Genomic DNA, 25,815 nt, shown 5'->3' with positions numbered 1-25,815 from the left:
TAACAGCTGGAGGACGGCTGTCTGCTGACGAGTTATGGGGGCCCCGGGAACTCAGTATGGACGCACTGTGCCAAAGGAGTTGAAAGGACTGACTCGCTCAACTGCGAGCGCAGCGAGGCTTGCCTTGACGATCTCGAGCCAGCACACGCTGAGGATGGCAGGTCGCCTTCCCTCAAACAGCCTCCTGCACGCCAGCGCAGCATTCAGGGGTAAAGGGTCACGGCGGCGTTGGCCTTCCGAGGACCAGGCGTGTTAGAAGACGCCCAGCGGAGGCTGGGGGCCAGCAGGAGAGGTGGGGGTACAGCAGAGATGATTCTGAAGAGGTGTTTGCCTCCTAAAAGGAGAGAGAAGGGGTGGAAGGAAGAGAAAGGGACGAGAAGAAAGAGAGGGCCAAGAGGGAGGAGGGACACTCCACATGACATTAGCGATCACCTAATTGAATTTGTTTTCAAGTTGTACTAGGGACCCTAGGATTTGTTATCTGCAATACTTACTGACTGACGCATCACAGTTCACGGGGTCTCTATATCTATCTGTGTTCACAATACCTTTTTTTTCTTTTTGGTTTTGTCGAGACAGAGTTTCTCTGTGGCTTTGGAGATTGTCCTGGAACTAGCTCTTGTAGACCAGGCTGGTCTCTAACTCACAGAGATCCACCTGCCTCTGCCTCCTGAGTGCTGGGATTGCAGGTGTGCGACACCAACGCCCAGCTTACCTTTTTTTTTATGTGCTTTAGTTCATAATTTGCTATCAATTTTGGGGCAAAGTTCATTTCACACTAAGTAGCCTTTTAACAAAGTCCCACTGGGCGGTGGTGGAACACACCTTTAATGCCAACACTTAGGAGGCAGGTAGATCTCTGAATTCAAAGCCAGCCTGGTCTACAGAGCAAGTTCCATGACAGCCAGGGCTACACTGAGAAACCATGTCTTAAAAACCAATCCAAACTAAAAAAACACAAAATACTGAAGTCCCCAAATTGTAGTTTATTCTAGGTGTTTCCGAGTAACAGGTGATTCTAGCCTGTACATCTTACTTTTGGGTGTTTGGAAACATGTAGGCCTGCCTCTCTCTCTCTCTCTCTCTCTCTCTCTCTCTCACACACACACACACACACACACACACACACACACACACACACACACACACACACACACACACACACGCTTCCCCCCCTCCCTTAGAGCTGCAGGTAGTCCTAGGAAAACAAGGGTTACCATTTCATGGACTTAAAAAAGCCATACTTGTTGGGTGTGGTGGGACAGTTTTAAATCCTAGCTTTCAGGAGGCAGAGGCAGGCGGGCTGTGAGTTCAAGACCAACCTGGTCTAAGTAGCAAGTTTTAGATCAGCCACAGCTACATAGTAAGACCCTACCTAAGGGGGGAAAGGTGTTATTTTTCATTTTTATGGTGGTCTTATTCCCACTGTTCCACCAAAAACAAAAACTTGTTAAATACCTGCAAGCAGCAAGCCCAGTCATCTCTGCATGTACACTAGTTATAATAAAACTCAGATCCACGCTATGCATCTGCAACACATCTGGCATCATTCTCCGAGCTCCCTGCTAGCCCCTTTCACCCTGAGCAGGCCCCTGGGGGCACTGTCACAGAGCAGCTAAGCTGCTCCCCAAAAGTGACATGGCCAGCAGCTGGTGACCTGGGCTTAGAGTTCTGGCTGACTTGTCTCGTGGGCTCAGCCTCTCCTTTCCACATGGTGTGGCCCCTGAGGTGACACTTCTGGCTGAGGAAGGGACTCACTGTAAGGAAGGATGGGTTCCAGCGTGTGGCCACGTGCATCTTTATCATAGCCCTGCTCCATGAGAATTAACCAGGTGAGTAACACGCAGCTGGAAGCCCTCGCGTGGGAGAGCCTGCCCAGGTGATCCCGGCCCTAATGGTAGGGGAAACAAACATCAGGTGTGGACCAGCACGGAACCAAGGGGACATAGTCACTGGCGGTACAGTGAGGGCCTCACAGGGACCGTGTCAGCATTTGAGAAGTGGCTCCCATCTCCGTCATTATCGCAAACGCCACCACGACAGTTCCCCCAGCATCCCAGTGGCCACACACCCATGGCCACATACCATCCTGCCGGCTTTCCCACCAGACCCTGGTTGAGCCCTCTAACCTGAACACCTGAAATGCTTTCATTGGATTTCTAAGGCTGTTCAGCTGGTAAAGCCATGCAAACACCCCAAAGTCACAAAAGCTCCCAGCTGGGCCTCAGCTACCTGCGGGCCCAAGTATTTCAGCTAAGAGAAACTCCTCACAAGGAGGGGACTGCTTGGGATCCCAGGTGACACTCTCTGCCCCAGCGGCTGAGATTCATTCTAGTGCACATGGCCCCTGCAGTCTGTCCCCTGCCCAGCTGTCCTCTGCACTCACTGCCGGACACACAGCCCTCCACAACAGCCCACCTTCCTCCCCATCTACTCTGAGAGCTCCATCTTGGGTTTACCTGGTCTAAGAAGCTACACACCTAAACAAACAGGCCCGGAATCACTTTCCAACTGTCTGCGGCTGTGCAGGGCAGCCCAGTGATGGATTCTGGCAGTGGCCTGTTTTTAGGAGCTGGCAAATTTTACGGAGCACTGACAATGCCTACCTGAGATCCACAGGTCAGGAAGTCTGAAGGCAGCTGGACCAACCCCTGCCTGCCCGTCCAGAGCGATGTCAGTGTGCTCTGAGCAGGGGAGATGTTGGGAGTTGTTCTTGGGCATCCTTGTGAGTGAGCTGGTCTACATACACCGTCTGCTGACTGATCTGTACGGATAAGCTTGTTCTAGGTCCCCACTCAAGTGAGCAGGTCTGAGCACTCTCTCTGGTGACCCATTTGTGGGCACTAGCGTCCCCTTTTTACAGTAATCAAGTTAGCAACCTGATACAGGACGCTGCTCAGAATGGCCTAGTGTCCCTGAAGTAGTGGACATTCCCACCAGTGACTTCTCTGATATTTTATTGTGGTGGTCATGGTGCTGGTGTGAAACCCAGGGCCTCGCCCATGTCGGGCAAACGCCCTACCTACCGTGGAGCTACATTCAGTTCTAATTATTTATTCTGATTCTTTATTCATGTCATTAAAAAAGCCAAGTTTTCCGAGAGACATTTCACAAACTTGTGCCAGGGGACGGGAGGGTCACTCCACCAGGAGGGCTGGCTCCCTGTTTGGCAAACTCTGTTCTCCAACGATCTCAGTGTCCAATCAGTGGCGGGTTTCTGCTAGGATGGTTTCTCTCCCCTCTGAGGTTGAAACACAAGCTTGTCTTTGCATCTCTTAGCAAGACTGCTCACACTTCCTCTGGGGAGAGGACCGCCTCAACAGTCTTCAGCCACCCTGGGGAAGTTACTCCCCCTGGTGGTGACCATTGAACAGCAGGGGTACTCTGCTCTTCGGCAGACCCTTCTTCCCACGGGCTCCGAGGGTGCCAGGGTCAAACCTCTCCGGGAACTACGAGATTGTGCGATGCTCGCTATTTTTTACAAAGAGAACTCACCTTTGCCTAGAAAGTGAGCAAATGGCAGTGTCTCCCTTAGGTCATCAGAAAGACGGGAAAGGTGGCACACAAACTGAGTTGGAACAAGTGGTGAGACGCTAAATCGACGTACTCAGAGTCGGTTTTGGAATTACTCGTTTTATAATTTACCACCCAGACTGAAAAGGTGTGTTACTGAAAAATACCCCTAGCCCGGAGTGCTGGTGTGCATTTGTAGTCCCATTTACTGGGGAGGCTGAAGCCGGAGGATTGTCTGAAGCCAGGAGTTGGAGGGCAGTCTGCCGACACAGTGAGACTTCATCTTGGGGAGGGGGGGGAGGGGGAGGAGAAAGACCTGATTTCCCCAGGCAATAGCATAAATCAGGTGGACGAACAACTACTAGCCGTCCTGTCAGTAAGGTAAACCCGCTGTGATATTTAGAAAACTCTCTGCTGTCAGACTTTAGACAAATGTCATTCTGGTGTTTTGGAAATTCTTCAGACGGTGCCTCGACCATTTATTTAATGACCAGGGCTGGGGTCACTTAAATCTTCACTGGTGCAAGATCATCAGATTAATTTTACATGAATTTCCAGAATCAATTAAAGGTGCAAAGTTTAAGTGTCTGAGATTTACCCTCCTTTAGGCACAAACAGTACAAGACACGGTGGGGGAGGGGATGGAGGCTGGGGGTGGGGATGGAGGCCGGGGGTATGTATGGAGGCTGGTGACCTGGAGACGCCTCATCTTGACCATTCTAACTGGGGAAAGTGTGACTGGACCTGTGGGTTTGGGGAGCAGGAAGTAAAGGGACAAGTGGACTGTAGCACCCATAGGGAAAATAGTACACTGTGGTTCTGGAGCTACAAATGACCTTGAGGCTCTAATCTAAGCTGCTCAATCGACAGGAAGCAGACACGGTTTGAACAAGAAAGCCATTCGCCCAACAACACATAGTTCATCATCTGCGTGGCATGAACAACATCTTAAATTAACTTTTACATCTTCCCTAAGGCCTGTAATTTGAGGACGGAGATGCTGACTGGGGCGGTAGGTCTTCTTAAACAGACTTTCCTATACTTTGGGCAGAGATTATGTGGTCTTTGTGCAACTGAGGAGGGTGAGTAGGACGTGTCTGGGCTCCCATGGTTAGACCTGAACTATGTAACGTTCAGGATGTGAGCGGGTACCTAGTCAACATTTGCTGGATGAACACACACGTGGATGAATGAGTGCAGAGCTGGACCAGGTCCGCCTGCTCCAGTGTGCAGGCACAGGTCAGCTTCAACACACCACCAGCTTAAAGGCTGCTTCCGCACTTGACCCATGAGGATCGCCAACAACCTCCGTTCAGAGCAAAAGGAGTGACCGAGTTGTAACAAGTCCATCTGCACCCGATGCACAGAACAGACCCTTCACCAAACTCCGTAGGGTGTGGATGGCGTGTGCCACATCCACGTGGACCCTCCATGTGCAGTACTGTCCCACTGTGAGAGGGTGAGCATCAAGACCTCCTGAGTGAGTGAGAGCCGAGCGAGAGTCAGGTGACCTGGGATTGATTGGAGACACTGAACCCACCACCTGAGCAATGCTATGATGACAGCAGTGACTATTTCACAAGGTTCTTAGAAAGGGAAACAATGTTCCATACAAACGGGTTAATAGGGCACTTGTTACAAAGATTAACCAGGAATGCAAAGATGGGTAATTAGGCACTGTCTGGGCCCCTTCCTCCTCTATCAAGCTCACATGCTGAAACAGAGTGTGGCTGGGCTGAGAGATGAAGGAGATGAGTTCTCTAAGAAAGTGAGTAAGGCAGGGTCCAAGGACGGGGACCCTGTGCCCTTACAAGCCCTCATAAAGGCCACAGGAGCACTCCCTGTGCCCACACACCAGGAAAGACCCTCTAGGACACAGTGAGAAGGCGCCACCTGCAGGCGAAGGACAGAAACTTTACCCTGATCCCGGTGGCGAGCCTCTGAGCTGTGGAAATGAAGGTCTGTCAGTGGTGTTTGGGAAGACCGATGCCGTGATAAAGTAAGGAGAGCTACTGATTGTTAGCTTGAGTGGGAAAAAACATTTCCAAAATTAGCTCTTTAAATTAAATAACATTTCTGTCTTCTAATTCTAAATTCAGGCCAATCCCAAATACCCCTCTCCACTGGGTTAATTACGATTGCAGTGGGAATTTCATACCCTGCCTGTCAAAATTAGCCACAAAGGAAAAAGTACTGGGCCTTCCCAGGCTGGTCAGGGTTCGTTTCTCCCATGCAAGCTAACGAGACCCGACTGCTCATCCTCTGAGGCGAGCCAGGGCCTGGTGGTCGACGACAAGTTTAGTTTCCCTGACAGCTTTTGATTCTTGGGAGCTCCACAGTGTAGACGTAAGCAGTTTGTGTAAGCTGTGGAGGCCAAAAGTGCATCCTTCCATGAACCTGAACTTAAAAAAACAAAACAAAACAAGAAAACGTAACACACACCTTTTTTTCTGTGCTGGGGCTTGAACCTGAGTCCTTGAGCATGGCCAGCGAAGGCTCTACACACTGAGCTCTATCTCAAGCCTGCTTTAATAAACATTTCTGAAGGTTAACTGCTCCACAGAAGCCCAAGGGGTTTGTAAGGAAAACAAAACAAAAGCAACAACCCGACCGGTGTGGCGCTGTGCACCTGCAATCCCACTTGGGAGGTGGAGGCAGGAAAATCAGGGGTTCAGGGTCACTCTCAGCCCACGTGTGCCTCCTGAGGCCGCTCTAAAAGAAAACAGCCAGGACAACAGAGGCCCCGCTGTGGTGCTGCTAGGTGCCCAGTTCTCGGGTCCTCGATACTTACGGATACCTTGTATTGTGGGTACTTATGGCATCCATAAGTACCACCTTTGTTCGAGGGCTGGAAATTCAAAAATTCGGGAAATAGTGGGCAGATTCTAAGCTAAACCTGCGTTTGTACCTCACTCCTAGAAGAACAGGACAGCAGTGACGCTCACTCTGAGACTGTTAGGCGGGGATGGTGGGTTCCATCCGTTCTCATACTCTCTTGCTCTGAGGGAAGCCAGCAGCCATACTCTGAGCTGCCCCGTGGAGAAACCCAAGGGAAAGGAACAAAGGACACCCCGAGTCTTTAGCCATCAAAGGACTGGGGCTCCCTGTAACAGCCCACAAGAAATCTCCTTTGCCGGTCTTCACGTGAGACACAGATGATGCCCGAGTCCAGCTTTGGGCCAAGCTCGGTCACCCCTGGATCCCACAACCACGGGCTCACCAAAGTGTTGGGTGAGCTTGTTACACAGTGGTTGAAAATGGTTACAGTAACTCACACAGCAGCTGAAAACTGATACAGTAACTCATGCTGAACCTTTGCTAGATCCCAGTCACCCACTCCCCCCCCCCCCAGCTACTGTTGGCAATCCCCATCTCACAGGCAGAAAAATGAGGACACAGGCTGGGTGAATGTGGCAGACTGGAGGGAGACCTAGGCTCCTAACCACTATGCTACATGGTCTCTTTGTGGACAGGTCTCGGCAGGGTTTCTAGAGACTGAATTTTAGACAACAGGAAGCCAAGTCTTACTGCACTGATGCTCCTAGCTCTAATATTCCGCTGACCCTACATTCTGACACCTACATTCTGACACATTCGGTTTCCCCCAGAGATCACTGTGGCGTGACGGGTGGTTGTTAACTGAACTGCATCTGGAATTCACTGAACCCCAGCAGCTGGCCGTGCCTGGGAGGAAGTTTTCTTGGTTGGAGCATTTGAGGTGGGAGAGTCACCCTCAATGCGCATCATTTTATTTGAGGCCAAAAGACCCACCCTAAATCCAGGCAGTTCCACTCACTGGCAGGCTTATCTATCCTCACCCAGTGTTCACTGGTGTTAGATCCCACTTCTTTGGAATGCCAACATGGACCAAAAACTGTTACCTTTCTAGGACTTCCCTAGGATTCCCGCACCAGATTGGGGCTGCTAAGACATCGCGTCAGACACTGAGCAACTACTGCATCCTTGGTCTTTCTGTCGGGAGACAGCCATTGTTGGACGACTTGGACCAGTCTGTAGGTCACTCTACTAATCCGTGTGCGCACGCACGTGTGTGTGCGCGCGTGTGTGTTTATGCTAACAGTTCTGTCCTTAGAGAAACCCTGACCAATGCAAATGCACACGAGGCATCTTTACCATCTACTGCTATGGGAACCCGGGTACTGCTACAACACAGCAGAATCGCTCCTCGTTTCATCACTGCAGTATCTGCCGGTTCTCACGGTCATTACAGTTTACAAAGGGAACTCCCCCACCGCTCTGAAAATGGCTCCTAACGACAAGTACAACCAAGGCGTCTATTCAACACACACCCATATACACACCACCCCATACACACACACACACACCACACATACACACACACCACACATACACACACACACACACACCACACATACACACACCACACATACACACACATACACACACACCACACATACACACACACACATACACACACACCACACATACACACATACACACACATACACACATACACACACACATACACACATACACACACACATACACACACACACACACACACACCCCACTGCACAGAGGCAGTGTGTTCAAAGAACTAGGAAAAGCAGCCCTTCACTGGCTGGCACTGAAGAGAAGATTATGTTTTCTGGCCACAGTTTTTAAGGGAGATAAACAAAGAGACAAAGAACGCTGCCTGACATGTAGATTCAAGAGTCAACAGCCTCAGCCTCTTGCTCTGTCACGAAGCCTATTTCTCTGTCACCTTATGTAACTGTCCTGAGGACTGAAGAGTCTGTAGTTGTAGGCAGGGTAACAGTTACAGCTTCTGCTATGAAGAATGCTGCAAGACTTGGGGTGGCAGAGAGACTGAAAATTGAAAAAGGAAAGCAAAGTGTGCCTATAAAAAGCGTCCTATTTGTGAAGTCAGAAACTCTAAAGCCAAGGAGACAGTGGGCAAATCCTAAACCAAGCCTTGCACCTAGCTAAGGTGGGTTTTCACAAGTTAACACAGCATTCCCAGTATGTCCAGATAAACTCAACCCACTGCACCCGAGGCCAAACAACAGAAGAGGAGACTTCACCCAGGATGCACGTCTGAGAGAACGCACCCTTTGCCCCCAACAGGCTGAAAGGTGAAACCTCCTAGGTGTCTAACTCTTTACACCCCCCCCGCCCCCCCAGGGGACGCCATATCTCCATGTGTTACACAGACTGACTTGGGATGGAAACAGGCAGAAACATGGAGTGGAAGCTGTGGGCATTGTCTGTACCATTGCATTTCCCCCATAACATTTCAACCATCAAATTGCCATGGGGTGCGGACTTGCCTACAAGTCTGTAATCTGCCGGTGGGGACCCCACGCATACAAGGGTGAGAGGAAGGCAAAGACACAGGCTCTCTTCCTGACAGTCAGCCATCCCGCTTAGGCTTCAAAGCCACACAAGCTGGCATGGAGAGGGGGTCTCAGACCTGAGAGCCTGACCACCACCTCGGGCTGGAAGGAACCAAGGCACAGGCAGGCTGGATATCTGCTCAGACGGGACCCAGGGACCAATCACTCCACATTCCCTCTAATTATGCATGGCCTCTTTCTTTCTCCCACCCACCTTTTCTCCCCGCAGGGTTTCACGATGTAGCTCAGGCTAGACTGCAACCAGTGTAGCTCAGGTCTCAAACAAAAGACAATCCTCCTGCTGCTTCTGCGCCTACCTCCGAGCGTAAGCTACCTACCACACCTGGCTAAGGTCAAACCGCTTGTAGCTGAGCAGGAGGCATGGTTTCAGTTGACTAAGACAGTCAACCCATAACCATCCCCAGTTCCCATGCCTCGATGGGGGAGGGCAGGGGGAGGGCCAGGGGCAGGAGGGCAGGGGGAGGGGTGTTGAGCCGACTCAGCAGGTAATCCCTGATGATCTGACTCTGAGCCCCAGGACCCAGTGAGAAACCAGATGCCCAGGCTGGCATCTAACCCCAGGACCTCCGCGGTGGCTGAGGTGGGAGGCAGAGGCAGGAGAAGCATGCCGCTTTCAGGCCAGCTGCAGAGCCTGAGAACCACGAGACACCCTGCCTCTAAAACCAGACAGAAGGAGTGAACGGGCTCCCAGAAGCTGTCCTGACCTCCCGGGCATATCCTCCTCCGACCCAACACACACACAGTTTTTTAAAACAAGTTCCAAGGTGTGGGTACAGTTGGAATCTCCTTGCTGGGGGCGGGACACGTATGTAAGGAACTTAGGGCCCTGCTTAAGCTCCTTTTATGCAGATCAGAATAGATGTTATTAAAAGAAAATCATCTGTCATGAGTCATAATCATTTTAAAAGAACTGTGTGTTGAGTAGAAACAAGTAGATTCTGTATGATTTCCAGACAGCCTTCGCGCAAAGCTCTAGCCATCAAATACACATTTGTGTTTGAGACATCAAGGCAAGTGCATGTTTCCCGACCGTCCGGAACTCTGCCCTGCAGAAGCCAAATGGGAACTCTGAAACTGCCCGTCAGCTTGGTGACAACAAGGCAAAGGGAACCAGCTAACTAGTGCCAACAGCCCAAAGCACGGGTAATCACTGGTTCAGAGCAAAGCTTAGCTTTCTAAGTAGAAGTATTCATAGAAGGAGCAGCTAGTAAAATGGGATCCGCCAGGCAGATATTTGCCCGAGTAGAAAATAACCTTATTTTAATAAGGGTTTCCACTCACTTGGAACAGTATGAATCTCTCTAGTGATGTTACACTAGTGATGATAGTTCTTTATGTAGACATTTAATTAACATACTCTACTCAAAGCAAATCTCACATTTCCAACTCACATATTAGAAGTTATAAGAGTTGGCCAGGCGTTGGTGGCTCCCTTCCCTGCAGGACGGTTTCCACCCGACTTTGATGTTAAAGTAACAACCGAGTCCAGCCCTCTGGGAACCCTTCCCTGGTTGCTCTTCAGACCTTCCCTCCGTGGCAACCTGCCCCTCAACGCTCACTTGAACTCCTTCCTTCCGGCCTTAACCCCAGTTCACCCTGGCATCTGCACATCACGTCAGCATTGCTATTCCTTTTGCATGGATTCCGGACACAAAACTCCCCTAAGGAGCTTCTTTCCATCAACCCAGCCAGCCTGTGCAGAGGCCATCCTGGGCTACTCAGTCTGATGCCTCAGTGAGTATCTCTGCACCCACACTGTCGCCAGAACCCCTCTCTGGACCCCGGAAGGCAGAGTCCACCATTGGATTTGGGATGCCCAGGTGAGGCTCCCTCCCTGCGAGCTTTGGCACCTCAACTCCACACCTTCGGATCTAGGACTCCTCCCAGACAGCTCCTCACAGGGGGTTCCAGCCACGCTGCTTCCTCTCCTGGATCTAGCGTCCGCTGCTCGTGGCCAGTGCGGCTCCTAAGGCTGGCCCAATTAGCCAGCTCTTTGGTCCAGCATCCGAGTCATCAATGTGGGACCCTGTAAGGACCTGGCTGCCACCCAGCCTGCCACCGTTTCACGTTTATATGGTGCCCACTGTTAATACTCAGGCATCTATCTGCATGGGCCTGTCCTTGGGGTTCTCACAGGATGCGCCCTCAGCTGCAGCCACTAAGAGCACCACCTGTGCACATTCACTGTGTTCCCTTTGAAAAGGGCTCTGCCCAACTCCCATCCTCCTTTCTCTCCCTCTCTCTGTGCCCCCTCTTTCCCTTTCTCTCCCCCTTTCCTCTCTCACCCCCTCCTTCTCGTCTCCCCCCCTTCCCTTCCTCCTTTTTATGATCCATTCCCTAATTAAAAAAAAAAACCCTGTAGCTGGGTGTTGGTGATGCACGTCTTTATCCCAGCACTCGGGAGGCAGAGGCAGGTGGATCTCTGTGAGTTCGAGACCAGCCTGGTTTACAAAGTGAGTTCCAGGACAGGCTCCAAAGCAATTCAGAGAAACCCTTTCTGGAAAAACAAAAACAAACAAACAAACAAACAAAAAACCAAAAGCTCACCTCTGCTTGATCCCCTTCGCATGGCGTCTTTCTCTCCCGCACTGCTTTTCTTAAATTACAACAACCACCACTTCTGTCAGCCCTCTGTGCCCACAGGATCCACATGTACAGATTTGGGCAATCTGGAGTCTTTTCTTTTTTTTTCCTTCATAAAAACTGCACCAGTAAGAACATGCACAGACCTTCCCTTCATGCCATTATTTAAAAAAACAAAAAACAAGCCAACAGTATTTAACAACTATTTATATAGCATTTACAACCTAGTGGATATCACATGTAACCTAAAGATGAGTTAAAGCACGTGGGTTGATATGCGTAGGCTATTTGCACGCATTACACTCTTTTACACAGGAAACTTTGCCATGCGTGGATTTTAGCATCAGAGGGGTGCCCCAGAACCAAAAACCGCCACAGATACAGAGGAATAGCTGCGCTTAAAAATAGCTCGTTCCCTTGCTTCTCTCCTAGAATCCGAGCCCCAGGAAAGCAACAAGCTCACCACCATACCTTCCTCTGAGCCTGGGACCTCAGTGTGGAAACCAGCACCAGTCATTAGCAGAACCAACGCATTCCAGAGAATGCCACTGCCCTTTCGATGCCCACTGCTCCCTGAGCCCCCCTCCCCCCTCCCCCTCCTCTTCCCCCCTCCTCCCCCCTTCTGCTACATCTGATTATTTACCTTTTCTGCTTCCCTCAATCAAACGCATCAGCAAAGCTTCCAGCGCCTGGCGCTGGGTCCATATGTCAATGAACCGCAGCTGAAGGTCACTGCCGGGAGACCCCACTGTGTCTTGGTAATTTGTAATTTAAAGCCCGTTTACTCTCAGGAAGGATTTACAGTGACCGCGTAAGCTTCCGGGCATCCCGTGCGAAGCAACAATTGTCGCCGTTCAGGGGCTCCCTCATCTCTCTAGCAGGCTTAGCTCTGGCCAGCACTTCAACCTCTCTTAGGGATCCCAGGCTCTCTCTTTCCCGAAAGCAAGGTGACTTCACCGTGAGACCGTCCTTACTCGCTTGGGTGCCTGCTAACCCACACATCTTGTGGAAAGATCCCCCAAACAGCATTGTCTACGATCTGCCCCCCCCCCTTGGGCAGACATTTACTAAGATTCTGTGGCGGGGCTGTCTGGGGATGTGAGGATACAGCAGAGAATAAAATTGCAATTTTGCCTTCAGGGCAAACAAGCAAGCGCTGGGCCTCATAATGAGTTATCATCTCTAGTGGCCAGGGGAGCTATATACCGTGTCCCTGGGGGGTTAGCCCCCGCCCTGCGTTTACTCGGTAGAGGAAGGGGTTCACCTCATTCACTGGGAGGCAGGAGGGAACAGACGTGACCCACTATTCATACATAGGACTCGGGCTCTGCATTCTCAATCTGCACTATTGGAAAAAAAAAAAACCGGTGTTTGGGTGAGGATCCATCCCGGTTGCTCATTATCTCGCGGTTGATTGGCCAGTTTGGGTAGAAGGGTGTTAGGGGGAGGGGGACCCCTTCCTGCGCCTTTAGGATACTCGGTTCCTTACAGGGGTGACACGCCACCATCAGGGGCACTCAGTACCCCGGGAGTTAGTTGTTCCCTCCCCTCCCCGATCTGCACAATCCGGACACTCTGGGCAGGAGAGGCGGTGGTCAGGAGGAACCGATCTCACAGCTCGAGCGAGCCGGTGGCACGCGATCTGGAGCGCGCGAGGCGGTGCAGGAGGAAGCCCGCCTTCGGGGCCAGCGAACCCCGGCAGGCGCCGGGCTGCGGTCCGTGTGCAGCCCCGGCCGCGCCCCGCAACAAGTGTCCGCCCTCCGCCCCGACGGCCGCACGGTCCTCACCCGGCACAGGCCGTCCACGAACACGCGCGGGTCCAGGTGGCAGGCGATGGTGGCGCTGGGCAGGTCCTGCAGGTCCACCTCCTCCATCTCGCAGTCGATGAAGCTCCAGTCGCCGCCGCCCTCGTCCGCCTCGGCAGCCGCCGCGTAGAAGGGCGCGAAGGGCCGCAGAGTCACCCGGGGAGGCGCCCGCGCCCCGACCGCCTCCGCCGCCTCCCCGAGCCGCGGCCCCGCCACGCCGTCCTCCATGCCCGGCGCGCGTTCCCCCTCGCTCCGCTCCGCGCCGCGGCCGCCGCCGCCGCCGCCGCCACCGCCGGCTCCCGCTTCACCCTCGCCGGGTCACCGCGGCGCCGGGACGCCGGCTTCCAGCGCCCGCCCCCGCCCCGCCTCTGCCCCGAGCGGGAGGGGGCGGCCAGCCTGCGCGCGTCGGCCTCGGGCCTCGGATCCCCGCGGAGCCCAGGGGCGGTCCCTTTAAGGTCGGCTCGCGCCGGTCATCGAGCCCTGCCCTGCCCAGGGAGAAGACCAATAACAGAGCCGAGTTTTGTCACGTGAGGTCCGGCCCGCCGCCCTACGCGTGAAGCCGCGGGGCGGCCATGTTTGTTAGGGGCAGAGGCCTCTTGCCAGGTCTGCCCGTCTGACAGCTGGCGGCGCCTGTTGAAGGACACCGGCCGGGGGATCCATCGCCGCCGCGGATGGTGACCCTGGAGGCAGCGCTTCCTACGGTCCCCACGCGGCCACGTTCGGAAACGTGTCAGCCGACTTTAGGGGACCTACACGAAGTCAGTTGGAGGCACTGTTCAGTGGCCAGCAGCAGCCTTTGGGTATACTTAGCCTGTGCGGCCACCGAATCACAAATGAGGGTTGAGTGACACCATGGAAACGTGCCTCGCGTTTGCATGTCAACTTATTAGTCATGGCATCACTGCCCAGTTTTTAGATGATTAGACGCATTTTTAGCGCACCAAACAAATGCGCTTTAATTGTATGTATGTATGTATGTATGTATGTATATCGTGTATACATAGACAGATATCACTGTATTTTGCTCACATCGGCCCTCCCTTGTGCCGTTTACCCCATCGTGCTGGTCTCTTTTCTTCCTTCTAAATACTTCCCTTTCCACTTTAATGTATTTTTTAATCGCCATGCATTATCAGTTACTTTTCTGTTACTGTGATAAAATACCATGACCAAGGCAACTTACGGAAGAGTCTATTAGAATCTGAAATAGAGTACAGAGGGATAAGAGCCCGCTTTGGTGGGAAGACCACGGCGGTAAGTAGCAGGCATATGAGCAGGAGCTGGAAATTGAGAACTCATACCTCAACCACGAGCCCGCCTAAAGCAGGGCCGGCGAACTAGAAATAGGGTGAGACCGTGTCTACCAAAGCCCATCTCCTGTGGGGCATTTCCTCCAGACATCCCCAAACACTGCTATCACACGTGGTACCAAGTATTCAACTGCCTGAGCCCACAGGGATACTTCTCATTCAAACCACTGTACACAGAAGGACAGTGGTTCTCAACCTGGGAGATGGCCGGCCACCTCACCGGGGTCATGCCGCATCAGATACCCTGCATACCAGACATTTACAGTATGATTCGTAACCGTGGCAAGATTACAGTGATGAAGTAGCATGAGATCATTCTTTGGTTGGGGGTCGCCACACCATGAGGAACTGTATTAAAGGGCCGCAGCATCAGGGAGGGTGAGAACCGCTGCAGGAGGAAATGAGGCAAGACACTGGACCTTGGTTTGGGGGGGGGGACAGGACCAAGGATAACACGGCAGAGTGAAAACTTGAGCGCGGCTCCATCTTTCTGTTAACTACCTGGAGAGCAATCTAGACCCTGGTTTCCTTCCCAATTAAATGAGGTCACACGGGAAGGGATTCAGTGCATACTCAGTAAATGGTACCCTCTGCTAGTGCCCTTAGGTTCTTAGGGGGATGTTGAGTGAGGGCTGTGTTTTCTCCTCAGATAGGAACACCTACTGGTCAGGATGTGGGGCTTTGTCCTACAATGTACATGCAATTAAAAGCCAGGATTTATTTAAAGGGTACCGTGTGTAAGGCCCTGTGATTGCAATTAACGATGCCTTCCAGAGCCCAAGAGAAGAAAGATAGCTCATTTGGAAATAATTCACAAAAGCCCAGAGGGGTGAGGATGGGAAGCAGCAGGGACCCTGGGCCTGCAGATGGTTCTGTGAAGTGACACAATCACTCTGCTACACAGTTTGGCGGGTCCCCTGGCAGAGAAAAGTCTAGAGTTAACCAAGCAGGTGTACGGAGCAGTATAAACCTGTGAAAAAGAAAGTCACGCAGCACGCAAGAAGCCGCACGTGACAGTTTATGGCATCTTTGCTCACGGGAAGAAGCCACATGCCCTGTGGATGGAGGCACCAGGAAGCATGTCTACACAACGGAAACGTGCTTGGCACACGAAGGAAAGAAAGATTAATGTGGTCACTGCCCCCCATGATGGAGCTCAGAGACATTATACCAATGAGAGAAGCCACTCACAAAATGTCATCTACCCCATTCGTATGGAATGTCCAGATTAGGCAAACACACAGAATAATATTATAGCTCAGTGGTTGCCAGGGACGGATGGGAGGGAAGCAGGGAGCGACTGTGAGAGTCATATTTCTTTGGGGCGTGACAAACAACTAAAGCTGGTTTGGTGATGTCTGCCCGACTCCTTGATTGGAAAAAAAACACCTCGTGGTGCCTTAGGAGGTAAATGTTATGGCATGCAATTGTCTCCACGTGGCCAGCATTTTAAAAATAGGATACGATAAAGGCCATGTGGGATTAGATGAGGTTCAGCAGAGGGAATGACATCACAGGGTCAAAAACCCTCTGCAAACCCCAGCCAGACATTCTCAAGAGGATGACAAAGGGAGAGAGGCCCCAGTGTTGGGAAAATATAACACTCAGCCAACCAGTTGCTGGGTGGGTCTGTTGTTTTCATCCTTGGGACAGGGCACCGCTTCCTGGCTGGCTTACTCTAAGCCATTTGTGGCACAGAGAGAGTGGGCTTGGTGGGCAAGGAGCGTGAAAGAACTCACTATGGAGACAGAAACCCAAGCTGTGGTCAGAGACGCAGTTACAGCTGGCTCAATGCTGCCGCTGAGGCAGGAGGATGGGGGTCAGCCTCAGGCAAGCAGCAAGGACAAGGTGGCCGTAAGGAAGGTTGGAGCACCCGCTGCTCATTGCTAGGTTACTAATAAAGAACACTCTGCCTCCCTGGCAGCAAAGCGGAGACAGGGGTGGTTCTCAGGTCTGATGGCCCAAGGCTAGGTGGATAGCAACAGCAATACTGGTACGTTTTAAATGTAATCTCCCCCACCTCTCTCTCTCCCTGCAGTCTCCTCTTTCCCTCTCCCCCTCCTCCCTCTCTCTCCCTCTCCTCCCTCCTGTCCTCTCTCCTCCTCCCTCCCTCTCCCCACCGCACCCCACCCCATCTCAGGGATGGTTGTGAGCCTCCCTGGTGAAGGTGTTGGGAACTGAACTTGGGTCCTCTGAAAAAGCAGCAAGAAATCTTAGCTCTGAGCCATCTCTTCGGCCCCAGACAGGTTTTGTCTATTTTTTTTTAATGTAATATTTCATGGGTGCACCTGCCAACCAGCTCATGTCCTCAAAGACAGGTGTTACTCCTGCAGCTTCTTAGAAGGCAGGAACCGGGAATCCATCAAATGCCTGTCCCTCGAGCAAACAGGCAGAGGCAGCAAGTCATTCTCATGCTACCTCAGTCCCTGCGGTCTCCTGCAAAAGAAGTATGAGCAATGCCCAAACTAACATGGCATAAAAGGTTTGAAGCTGAAAGAAGGGAGCAGAGATAATGATCCCGAGAGAGAGGTGCACAGGTGCCCTCCTCCACACGGGTGTCCCCTCCACACAGACGTCTCTCTCCACACAGGCTGCCCCACAGGGCACGCCCTGATACACCTGAGCCAGCTCCTGCTGGATGCCTGGAAGACAGCACTCTTAAAACTACCAGGTCGGCCGGGCGGTGGTGGCGCGCGCCTTTAATTCCAGCACTCGGGAGGCAGAGGCAGGCGGATCTCTGTGAGTTCGAGGCCGGGCTGGACCGACAGCCTCCAAAACAATACAGAGAAACCCTGTCTCGTAAAACCAAAAAAAAAAAAAAAAAAAAAAAACAACCAGGTCAAAACGCAGTGTAAGAATAGGATTGAGCTGGGCGGTGGTGGCGCACACCTTTAGTCCCAGCACTTGGGAGACAGAGGCAGGTGGATCTCTGTGAGTTTGAGACTAGCCTGACCTACAAGAACTAGTACCAGGACAGCCTCCAAAGCCACAGAGAAACCCTGTCTGGAAAAACAGAACAGAGATAGAGAGAGGGAGGGAGGGAGAGAGAAAGAGAGAGAGAGAGAGGGAGGGAGGGAGAGAGAGAGAGAGAGAGAGAGAGGGAGGGAGGGAGAGAGAGAGAGAGAGAGTGAGTAGAGAGAGAGAGAGAGAGAGAGAGAGAGAGAGAGAATAGGATCAGCACCATGCCTTCCATACGCCCTGCTCCTCTTTGCACTTAGAACATAGCATTTTATAGCCTTATGCCTTTTAAATCCAAGCTTAATGAAGCTGTGCCTTATGCTTCCTGTGACACCGGCAGGATCAACAATCAATAGTTGTCCCCGGAAAGGGAAAACCAGAAATGTAAGCTGTCAACAGCAAAGGCAGAAACCAAGCGTGACACATCCCTGGAATAAATATAATCGCAGCCATTTCTGAAGGAAAACCAACTGAACTCGGGGCAACCTTTTCAGAGAACATGCCACCCACCGTAAAGAATGGGTGACCCTGCCCCCTGTCCTGCCCCGCCCCCCTTGGGGGTCGTTAACTGAAGCCCTTTCTTTTACTGGCTGCAGCAAAGGGGACCTCAAATCTATCTAGTGTCTGGCTAGAGACATTTTCCTTCCTCATTGGCAGGAGGCATGCTGCATGCAGATGATTTGATCCAGAAGGGAAAGGAACCCGGAGAGGTGAAAAAACTCCTCAGGTCGCCCCTTCCTCCCACGCATTCCCCCCTTATGCTGCATTATGTCAGCTCAGGACCCCCGTGTCTGGTTTTGGTCCTTGCACCTGCCTCTTCCGTTGCCCCTCCCTCGGGTTTGCAGCCACGCCCTCGAGGGATGGGCCAGCCCATTCATCCTCCAGGCTTCATCCTACCACACCCCCAGTTGCTTTCTGTTCTACTCTCTTCTGAAGAGGGAGGGGGCTGTGTGCAGCAGGCGTTGGTGACTGATTGCTAAACGTACCAAAGACGTTTCTGCAGAGTCTGAGAAATTACTGACACTCGCAAGTGTTACCTGGAGTGGAAGGTAAATTGCTGACTTCTGGAGTGTTCCAAGGTTGCTCAAGCAATTAGACTGACTGACCAATCAGGACACACAAGCCAGAAAACCAGTCAAAAGATTATTTGTTTTGCTTCTATTTGTGCATTTACTTCTTCCGTGTGTGTGTGTGTGTGTGTGTGTGTGTGTGTGCATATGTGTGTCAATATGTGTGAAAGTTGGATGTGTGTAGCTACACATTTGTATGGGTCCGTATGCACATGGATGCACATACATGTGTCTAAACCATAATAACCAGCTTAAACCAGGAAAGGACTTTTTATGGGGAGGCTTATATGCGCTTAGACTCAAACACCGGAGGGAGGGAGGGTAGCAATGCGCATTCCAAGGGGAAAGGCACGTTAGGAGGTGTGGTCTTGTTGGAGTGGGTTGGTCTTGTTGGAGTGGGTGTGGTCTTGTTGGAAGATGTGAGTCACTGTGGAGGCGGGCTTTGATGCTCAAGATGCCTCCCAGTGCCACAGTCCACTTCTACGTGCAGCACCCCCTTCTCCAGCACCACGTCTGCCCACATGCCGCCAAGCTCCCTGTCATGATGATAACGGGCTGAACCTCTGAACCGTAAGCCACCCCAACTAAATGTTTTCCTTCGTGAGAGTTGCCGTTGCCATGGTGTCTCTTCACAGCGACAGAAACGTAACTAAGACAACATCCGAAGGTGGGTGTGTGCTTCTTGAGAGAGTCCACAGGAGACAATTTAAGTTAAAGGACACAGAGTGCCCCGTGGGAGGCAAAGGCAAGGATGAGGCCAGCCAGGCCTCAGAAAAGTTCTAGAAGCTGAACCCTGACAGTACCCAGAAGCTGGACGGTCTGTGGAGGCCATTTCGAGTGTATCTCCTGAGAGTCGGTAACCTGCGCACGCCCAGTGCACACTCATTGTTCAAAACGTCCCTTGATTCTGAGCTAAAATACTCACCCCCACGTCAGAGTCACACTTTCCTGTGCGGCTGGGGAAGCCAGGCAGACCTGGGGTGACGGTCATTTCTCGCTGTGACTGTGTGGAAATCCCCCACGCTCTTTGACATTGTCTCCTTCCAAGACGCTGCAGGAGCTTGCACAATGTCCAGTCAACAATGCCTCAGAAGGGGTCAAATCTGTACCCTTCCCCTTCTGCTCAGGGACTCACCTTCCTTCCAGGGAGGGAGTGTCAGAGTGCCGCCTGGGTTCGTCCGGTCACTCATTTCCTTTCCCAGCTTGGAGTTCTCCATGCTGTGACTCAGCCCATCTCATCCCCAGGAAGCTGGCCTGCACTAGTTAATCAAAATACCTGATATATTTCGTTAAGGAGTGGGCTTAAAGGGGGAAGGGGATGTCTTGGCTTACAGTTCCAGAGTACACAGTCATCGTTGTGGGGAAGTTACCGCAGGCCATGTTGCGTCAGCAGTCAAGAAGCAGAGGGGGGTGGAGAGGGAGGGGAAGAGAGAGGGAGGGAGGGAGGGAGGGAGGGAGGGAGACAGAGAGAGAGAGAGGGAGAGAGAGAGGGCGGGGAGAGAGAGAGAGAGAGAGAGAGAGAGAGAGAGAGAGAGAGAGAGAGAGAGAGAGAGAGAGAGAATAGAGTCAGGAGGGCAATCCAGTGAATACCGAGTGCCCCGAGTTTGTTCTTCACCGTTCTTAAATACCCCAACCAAAAAGGGGAACATGGCAAAAGACTTCTTTATCATGTACAAGGAAGAAACAGACTTTCCTCCTTAATTGTCCAAACATTTGATAACCATGCCTTAGACTAAATTTCTTGTTATCTGGCCTTGAAAGTCAAGAGTAACTGCACCTCAGACCAAGTCTCTTGTTATTTAGATAAGACACCCATGCCTAAGACCCAAACATCCTACAGTAGCCATGCCTTACACCTTTAGGTCTTTTGGCTTTAACCTTGAAAGACTAAGGATAGTTTTGAACTCTCTGACCTTAAGCCAAGATGAAGTGAAGTGTTTTTACGGGTCCTGGACAGGCATCCATACATGGAGAGATGACAGTGGATACCCTGCATTGTTCCCAGCACACAAGAACAGCATGGTGTGACCGCCGGGCAGAGGCTGGGAAATTCTTTATGTTTGCTTCAACCTTGTGAAATAGGAAGTGAGAACAGAAGTCTGGAGTATTTAAAGTGAGAGAAAAAAAAACGGTGAAGTAGCTCATCCTCTAGGAACCCGAGATAGTGAGTGGAAGGAGAATCTCCTCACACGAATGTGGCATGGGTTGTGTGTAGCGGGAAACACACACGTCTAACATATAGGAGGTTGCTGTATGCATAAAGCTAAAATATGGGCATATACATTCATAGAAGTGAGCCAATATATAACATTTGCAACATATAACAACACAGTTGTAACCTACGGTTCCCGACGGATACTATATGCAATGTGGTATATGAAAATATGTTCACACATCACACATGAATATGGAAATATGGTTAATAACATGTAATAACATTGCTATGTTATATACATTAAAAATGCAAAATTTTAAACGCCTGTATTATTAATGATCTCTGTTTCTTTCACTCTATTGATACACTTAATGCCTGCTATAAAACATACATTGTAGTGGCTGGAGAGAGGGCTCAGCAGTTAAGAGCACTGACTGTTCTTCCAGAGGTCCTGAGTTCAATTCCCGGCAACCACATGGTGGCTCACAACCACATTGAATGAGATCTGGTGCCCTCTGCTGGCATGCAGGCACAAGACTGTATACACAATAAATAAAATAAAATAAAATAAAAGCATACATTGTGGTAACATTGACAGCACCAGGAAGAAAACAACCACAGATTTAAATATGGCTTGCCTGTCCTCTGTTCTCCAGCATGGACGCTTGATGACGATACAGTGTTAATCCAAATTATGATCTGTACAGCCTAGAATGTTCTAAACACATACAGGATCCCAGTAACACTTGCTGAATGGATTGATAAAATAATGTGACTTTGGTATTGCGATGTAGTTGTCAACTTGGGCATAGTGTAGAGTCACCTGTGAAGAGAGTTGCAGTGAGGGCTGGTCCAGCTCAGACAGGCCTGCGGGTGTGTCCAAAGGGGATTGTCTTTTCATACTAATTGATGTGGGGGACCCCAGCCCGAAAGCGGACGATGGGCTTCTGTGAGTTTGTGACGTAATGAAGCGGAGACAGCTGAGCAGTGGGCAGGTGCGCGCGTTCTCTCCTTTTGACCAGAGGCAGCCGCTTCAGGCCCACGCCATGACTTCCCTTCAGCAATGGACTGTGGCCTGGGTTTGCAATCCAAATAAACACTTTCTCCCTCAAGTTGTCTTTTGCTGTGGTGTTTTATCCCCGCAAAGGAATGCAACCAGACTCTTACCAAGAGTCTAAGACGGTTTAGCTGGGTGTGGTGCGGCATCCCTCCTGCTCATGGAGGCTGAATTAGGAGGTCACAAGTCTGGGGCCAGGCTGGGCTTCAGAGAATAAAAATCGCTTTGTCTTCTCAAGGCCCTTGTGGTCCTTTTGATTGCTCATCAACAATCGCCCTGTTAAGCGTATTTCCTCTTCGGGGCATCATTGTGCACCACGCTTATTAACTTACAGTATTCATACTTTCAACCCCATCTACATATATACAGAAGAATAGCATTCCTAGTTTATACACTTAATGCATTTCCACATCCCTGGATGTCAGTAAGTTGCTCTTGCAAATCTATTGCAATTACTTACTTTTATGAACTTCACCAATGGGTGCGACCCACAGGAACCCTTGAAAGAATCTGACTGAAATTGTCTTCATGTTTTAAAGTTTGAGATAGCAGAAATTTTACAGATACCACACCTTGGATTTTGGCACTGAAATTACTTAATGACAGAAATCTTTCCAAACTTTTTTTTTTTTGAGACAGGGTTTCTCTATGTAATAGTCCTAGCTGTCCTGGAACTCACTTTGTACACCAGGCTGACCTTGTACTCACAGAAATCCACCTGCCTCTGCCTCCCAAGTGCGGGGATTAAAAGCATGGCTTCTATTTTTAAAATGCTCTTCTATAACACAATTTTCTGGCAGGATGTGGCTACTTACTCATTCATTGTCAAGTGTCCCCTTGACCTTGGGTGGGCAGGTGACATTTGCTTATGTATTTCAAACTGCTCTCAGTACCCAGTCCCTATAACCATGGCTGGCAGTTGTATATACACGGAACAGGGGGATGCCAGCCTTTTCTGCCCTGTAAAGAGAAGCTTTTTCCTTGAGAGAAGCCTTCCCACCAGCCTGGTTCTAGAGCCGTATCAGTCCCAAATAAACACACAGGAGGCTATATTAAGTATGATGCTGTTGGCCTTGCTTGTTTCTTACTGGCTAGCTCTGACTTAAATAATTACCCCATAATTGTTCATCTAAGTATTTCTCTTACCGGAGAATAATTCCGGGCTTCCTGCCCCATGTCGGTACATCTCGACTCTCCTGTGTTTTTCCTTCCCAGAATCCTCCTGGACTCCTAGTCCCACCTATCTAGATTCCTATTGGCTCAACAGTACTTTATTGACAAATGTACAGGACTTCCCCCATCATCTCCTCTTTTCTGTTTAAACAAAAAAAAAGGTCTTAACTTTAGCATAGTCAAATTATATATAACAGAACAGTTATCAAGTAAGAACACAGTTACAACATTTTGTCTATTAACATTTAGCAAGATCTAAAGAAAATATCATCCATCCCATCCTTGTGAGTCCAAAGTTCTATATGTAGCCTATCTTTTATCATAACTAAGGAAAACTATAACTATCTGTCTTCAACTCCATCAAAGACCACAGAAGGATAATATATAAACACTAGGATTGACAGAGACATCTTGCTACCTGGACAGTCACCCAAAGTTCCTCTGTAATGTTGGGGCATCCATCTTCAGCCCATAGGCCACAATGTGTCTGGAACACTTCTCAGCAAAGCAGGAAATTTCAAACTGTCCATCTGTATTGGCAGTCTGTCAATCATTTTTCTTTGTCCTGCAGAAAGTCTTGTAGACTCTTCCATGAAGCAGGAACCCTGTAAGACTGAGTTCAGCAGTCACTTTCCTGCGGGTCCTGCATGTTCAGTTTATACAGCAACAGTCAAACAGAACAGGCAAGAGCAGTTTCTTGCCCAAATGGCTAATCTTGCCATGTTGAAAGCAAACTCCATAACGAGTTTCTTCGATGCCCATCTTCCTCTCAGACATAATTGGTGCTGCCAGCAGCAGACATTTCTCATTGTCAAGAAAAATCCTAAACCATTTTAAATGCCATTTTCTGAAGGTCTTTGAGAGGTTTGAAGACTATCTATCTGTCTCAAATACATCTCTATATATCTAGAAAACCTAACTTACCTAACTGTAAGTTCTGACTATTATATGTAAATATCTATAGTCTGTATTCAATTATGCATTATGTTTTAAAAAATCAGTATAAGCACAATACTTAATCAAGAGGAGAAATATACACATCACAAAGTTGACCTTGAATTTGTATCAATAAATGAAAAACCATACCCATACCATAATTCCCCTTTTTACCATTAAAAAGAGATTGGCTGTGATCATTAGCCAATTATGAACAATCCCATTTAAATGAAAACAAAGATTTATAAACAAGATGGGAATTAGGACATCGCTCATTCCAAACTGCTTCTTGCTGGAAGGGGGCGCTGTTCATACCATGGGGATCATGACAAAACTCAGAAACCTGTATAAGTCCTTATTTTCGGTGTCTGTAAGACTCCATCATCTTAGCTGTTTCAGTTGTTGGAACACCTGGTCCACTGCTTCCGGGGGTCTTGGTTCGTCAAACCACAGAGGCCTGGAAGGAATCCTCAGCTTTTCATTTTCTGCAGAAACATAAACAAAATCTCCTTTCCCAAGTAACATACCCTTATACTTAAATTTTGAAGTCAAGGCATTTTCAAAAGATATAAGTTGAATTAATTCAGCAGCATTTATAGTCAAATGTATTTTAGCAGTTGTTCCTTCCTGAGCAATCAAAAAACTGAAAAACACAATAGCATACAGTATCCAGACTTTCTGTGTATTTTCCATCTTTATGTGGTTTATGTATTTATCTATTATTACTCTATTTCTTTTACTTTTATTTCTTTTTCTCTTTGGAAATCCGCCTCTGCAGCAAATCTTACTCTCCCTCCCAAGTGCTGGGATTAAAGGCGTGTGCCACCACAACCGGCTTCTCTATTTTCTCTCTCAATCTTACGTATATTTTGAAACACACTGTAAACCTTTAGAGGTTTTGTTCATCCAAGTCTGACTTTACTGTAAATCTTTATATTTTTCTGGCCACGTGTCTTATCTGTTAAAACTGCGGCTGTTTAAACTGCTGTTTCCAAGATGGCGGGCGTAAGCGTGACTCCAGCTGCTGGCTTGGAGATGTGGTCGCTGCCACTTCCAGCTGTACGTACAACTTTTCAATTGTTAGCAGAGCCTCTTAAAGGAACCTTGCTGGGTTTTTTTTTATGCCGCGTCAGGAAGACTCCCGTAAGTGAGCCACGTGAATCTCGGCCTGTTGCTAGCAGAACAGAGCCCACCTGAGAAAAATGCTGCTACCAAAAAGCCGTGCTTCTCTCTGTTCTTTTGTTTCTAAAATTCCTTTAAAGCTTTTGTTACTTTGCGTGGAAATTCAATCCCGCTTCTGACAACCATTATGTAAAGAGAAGCTTTTTCCTTGAGAGAAGCCTTCCTGCCAGCCTGGTTCCAGAGCCTTATCAGTCCCAAATAAACACACAGGAGGCTATATTAATTATGAAGCTGTTGGCCTTGCTTGTTTCTTACTGGCTAGCTCTGACTTAAATAATTACCCCATAATTGTTCATCTAAGTATTTCTCTTACCGGAGAATAATTCCGGGCTTCCTACCCCATGTCGGTACATCTCGACTCTCCTGTGTTTTTCCTTCCCAGAATCCTCCTGGACTCCTAGTCCCACCTATCTAGATTCCTATTGGCTCAACAGTACTTTATTGACAAATGTACAGGACTTCCCCCATCACTGCCCGTCTTACTTGTTGGATAGAATTGGTCTGTCGTGTTTCTTAGTGTCTCTGTAACGAGCTTGCTCCTTTCAGGGGGGGTTAACCTGGTGATAAGTGAGACAGTATAATCCACAACTCCTCCTCTCAGGGCTTCAAGACCTGCGACAACAGCAAAACTCTGGAAACGGTGCGGGTGTACAGAGCTGTTGTAGCCTTGGTCA

General features: G+C 49.8%; 1 protein-coding gene across 2 annotated transcripts in view; it reads right to left on the bottom strand.

The window, feature by feature from the left end:
• Positions 1-13,577, bottom strand: part of Rcan1 (regulator of calcineurin 1) — a 71,415-nt gene extending 57,838 nt beyond the window's left edge. The window contains exon 1 of one of the 2 annotated variants that reach the window (XM_021229441.2): positions 13,283-13,577. In XM_021229441.2, coding sequence (XP_021085100.1) covers positions 13,283-13,528 — 246 coding nt within the window. In that variant the 5' untranslated portion in view covers positions 13,529-13,577. Of the gene's footprint in view, positions 1-11,459; positions 11,607-13,282 lie in introns of those variants that run through there. The other variant, XM_040750455.1, reaches the window with a different exon arrangement.
• Positions 13,578-25,815: the final 12,238 nt, after the last annotated feature.

The sequence above is a fragment of the Mesocricetus auratus genome, unplaced genomic scaffold (assembly GCF_017639785.1).
Source record: "Mesocricetus auratus isolate SY011 unplaced genomic scaffold, BCM_Maur_2.0 Super-Scaffold_100008, whole genome shotgun sequence".
In the NCBI taxonomy this organism is placed as follows: Eukaryota; Metazoa; Chordata; class Mammalia; order Rodentia; family Cricetidae; genus Mesocricetus; species Mesocricetus auratus.
This window is presented reverse-complemented; position numbering and strand designations above follow the sequence as displayed.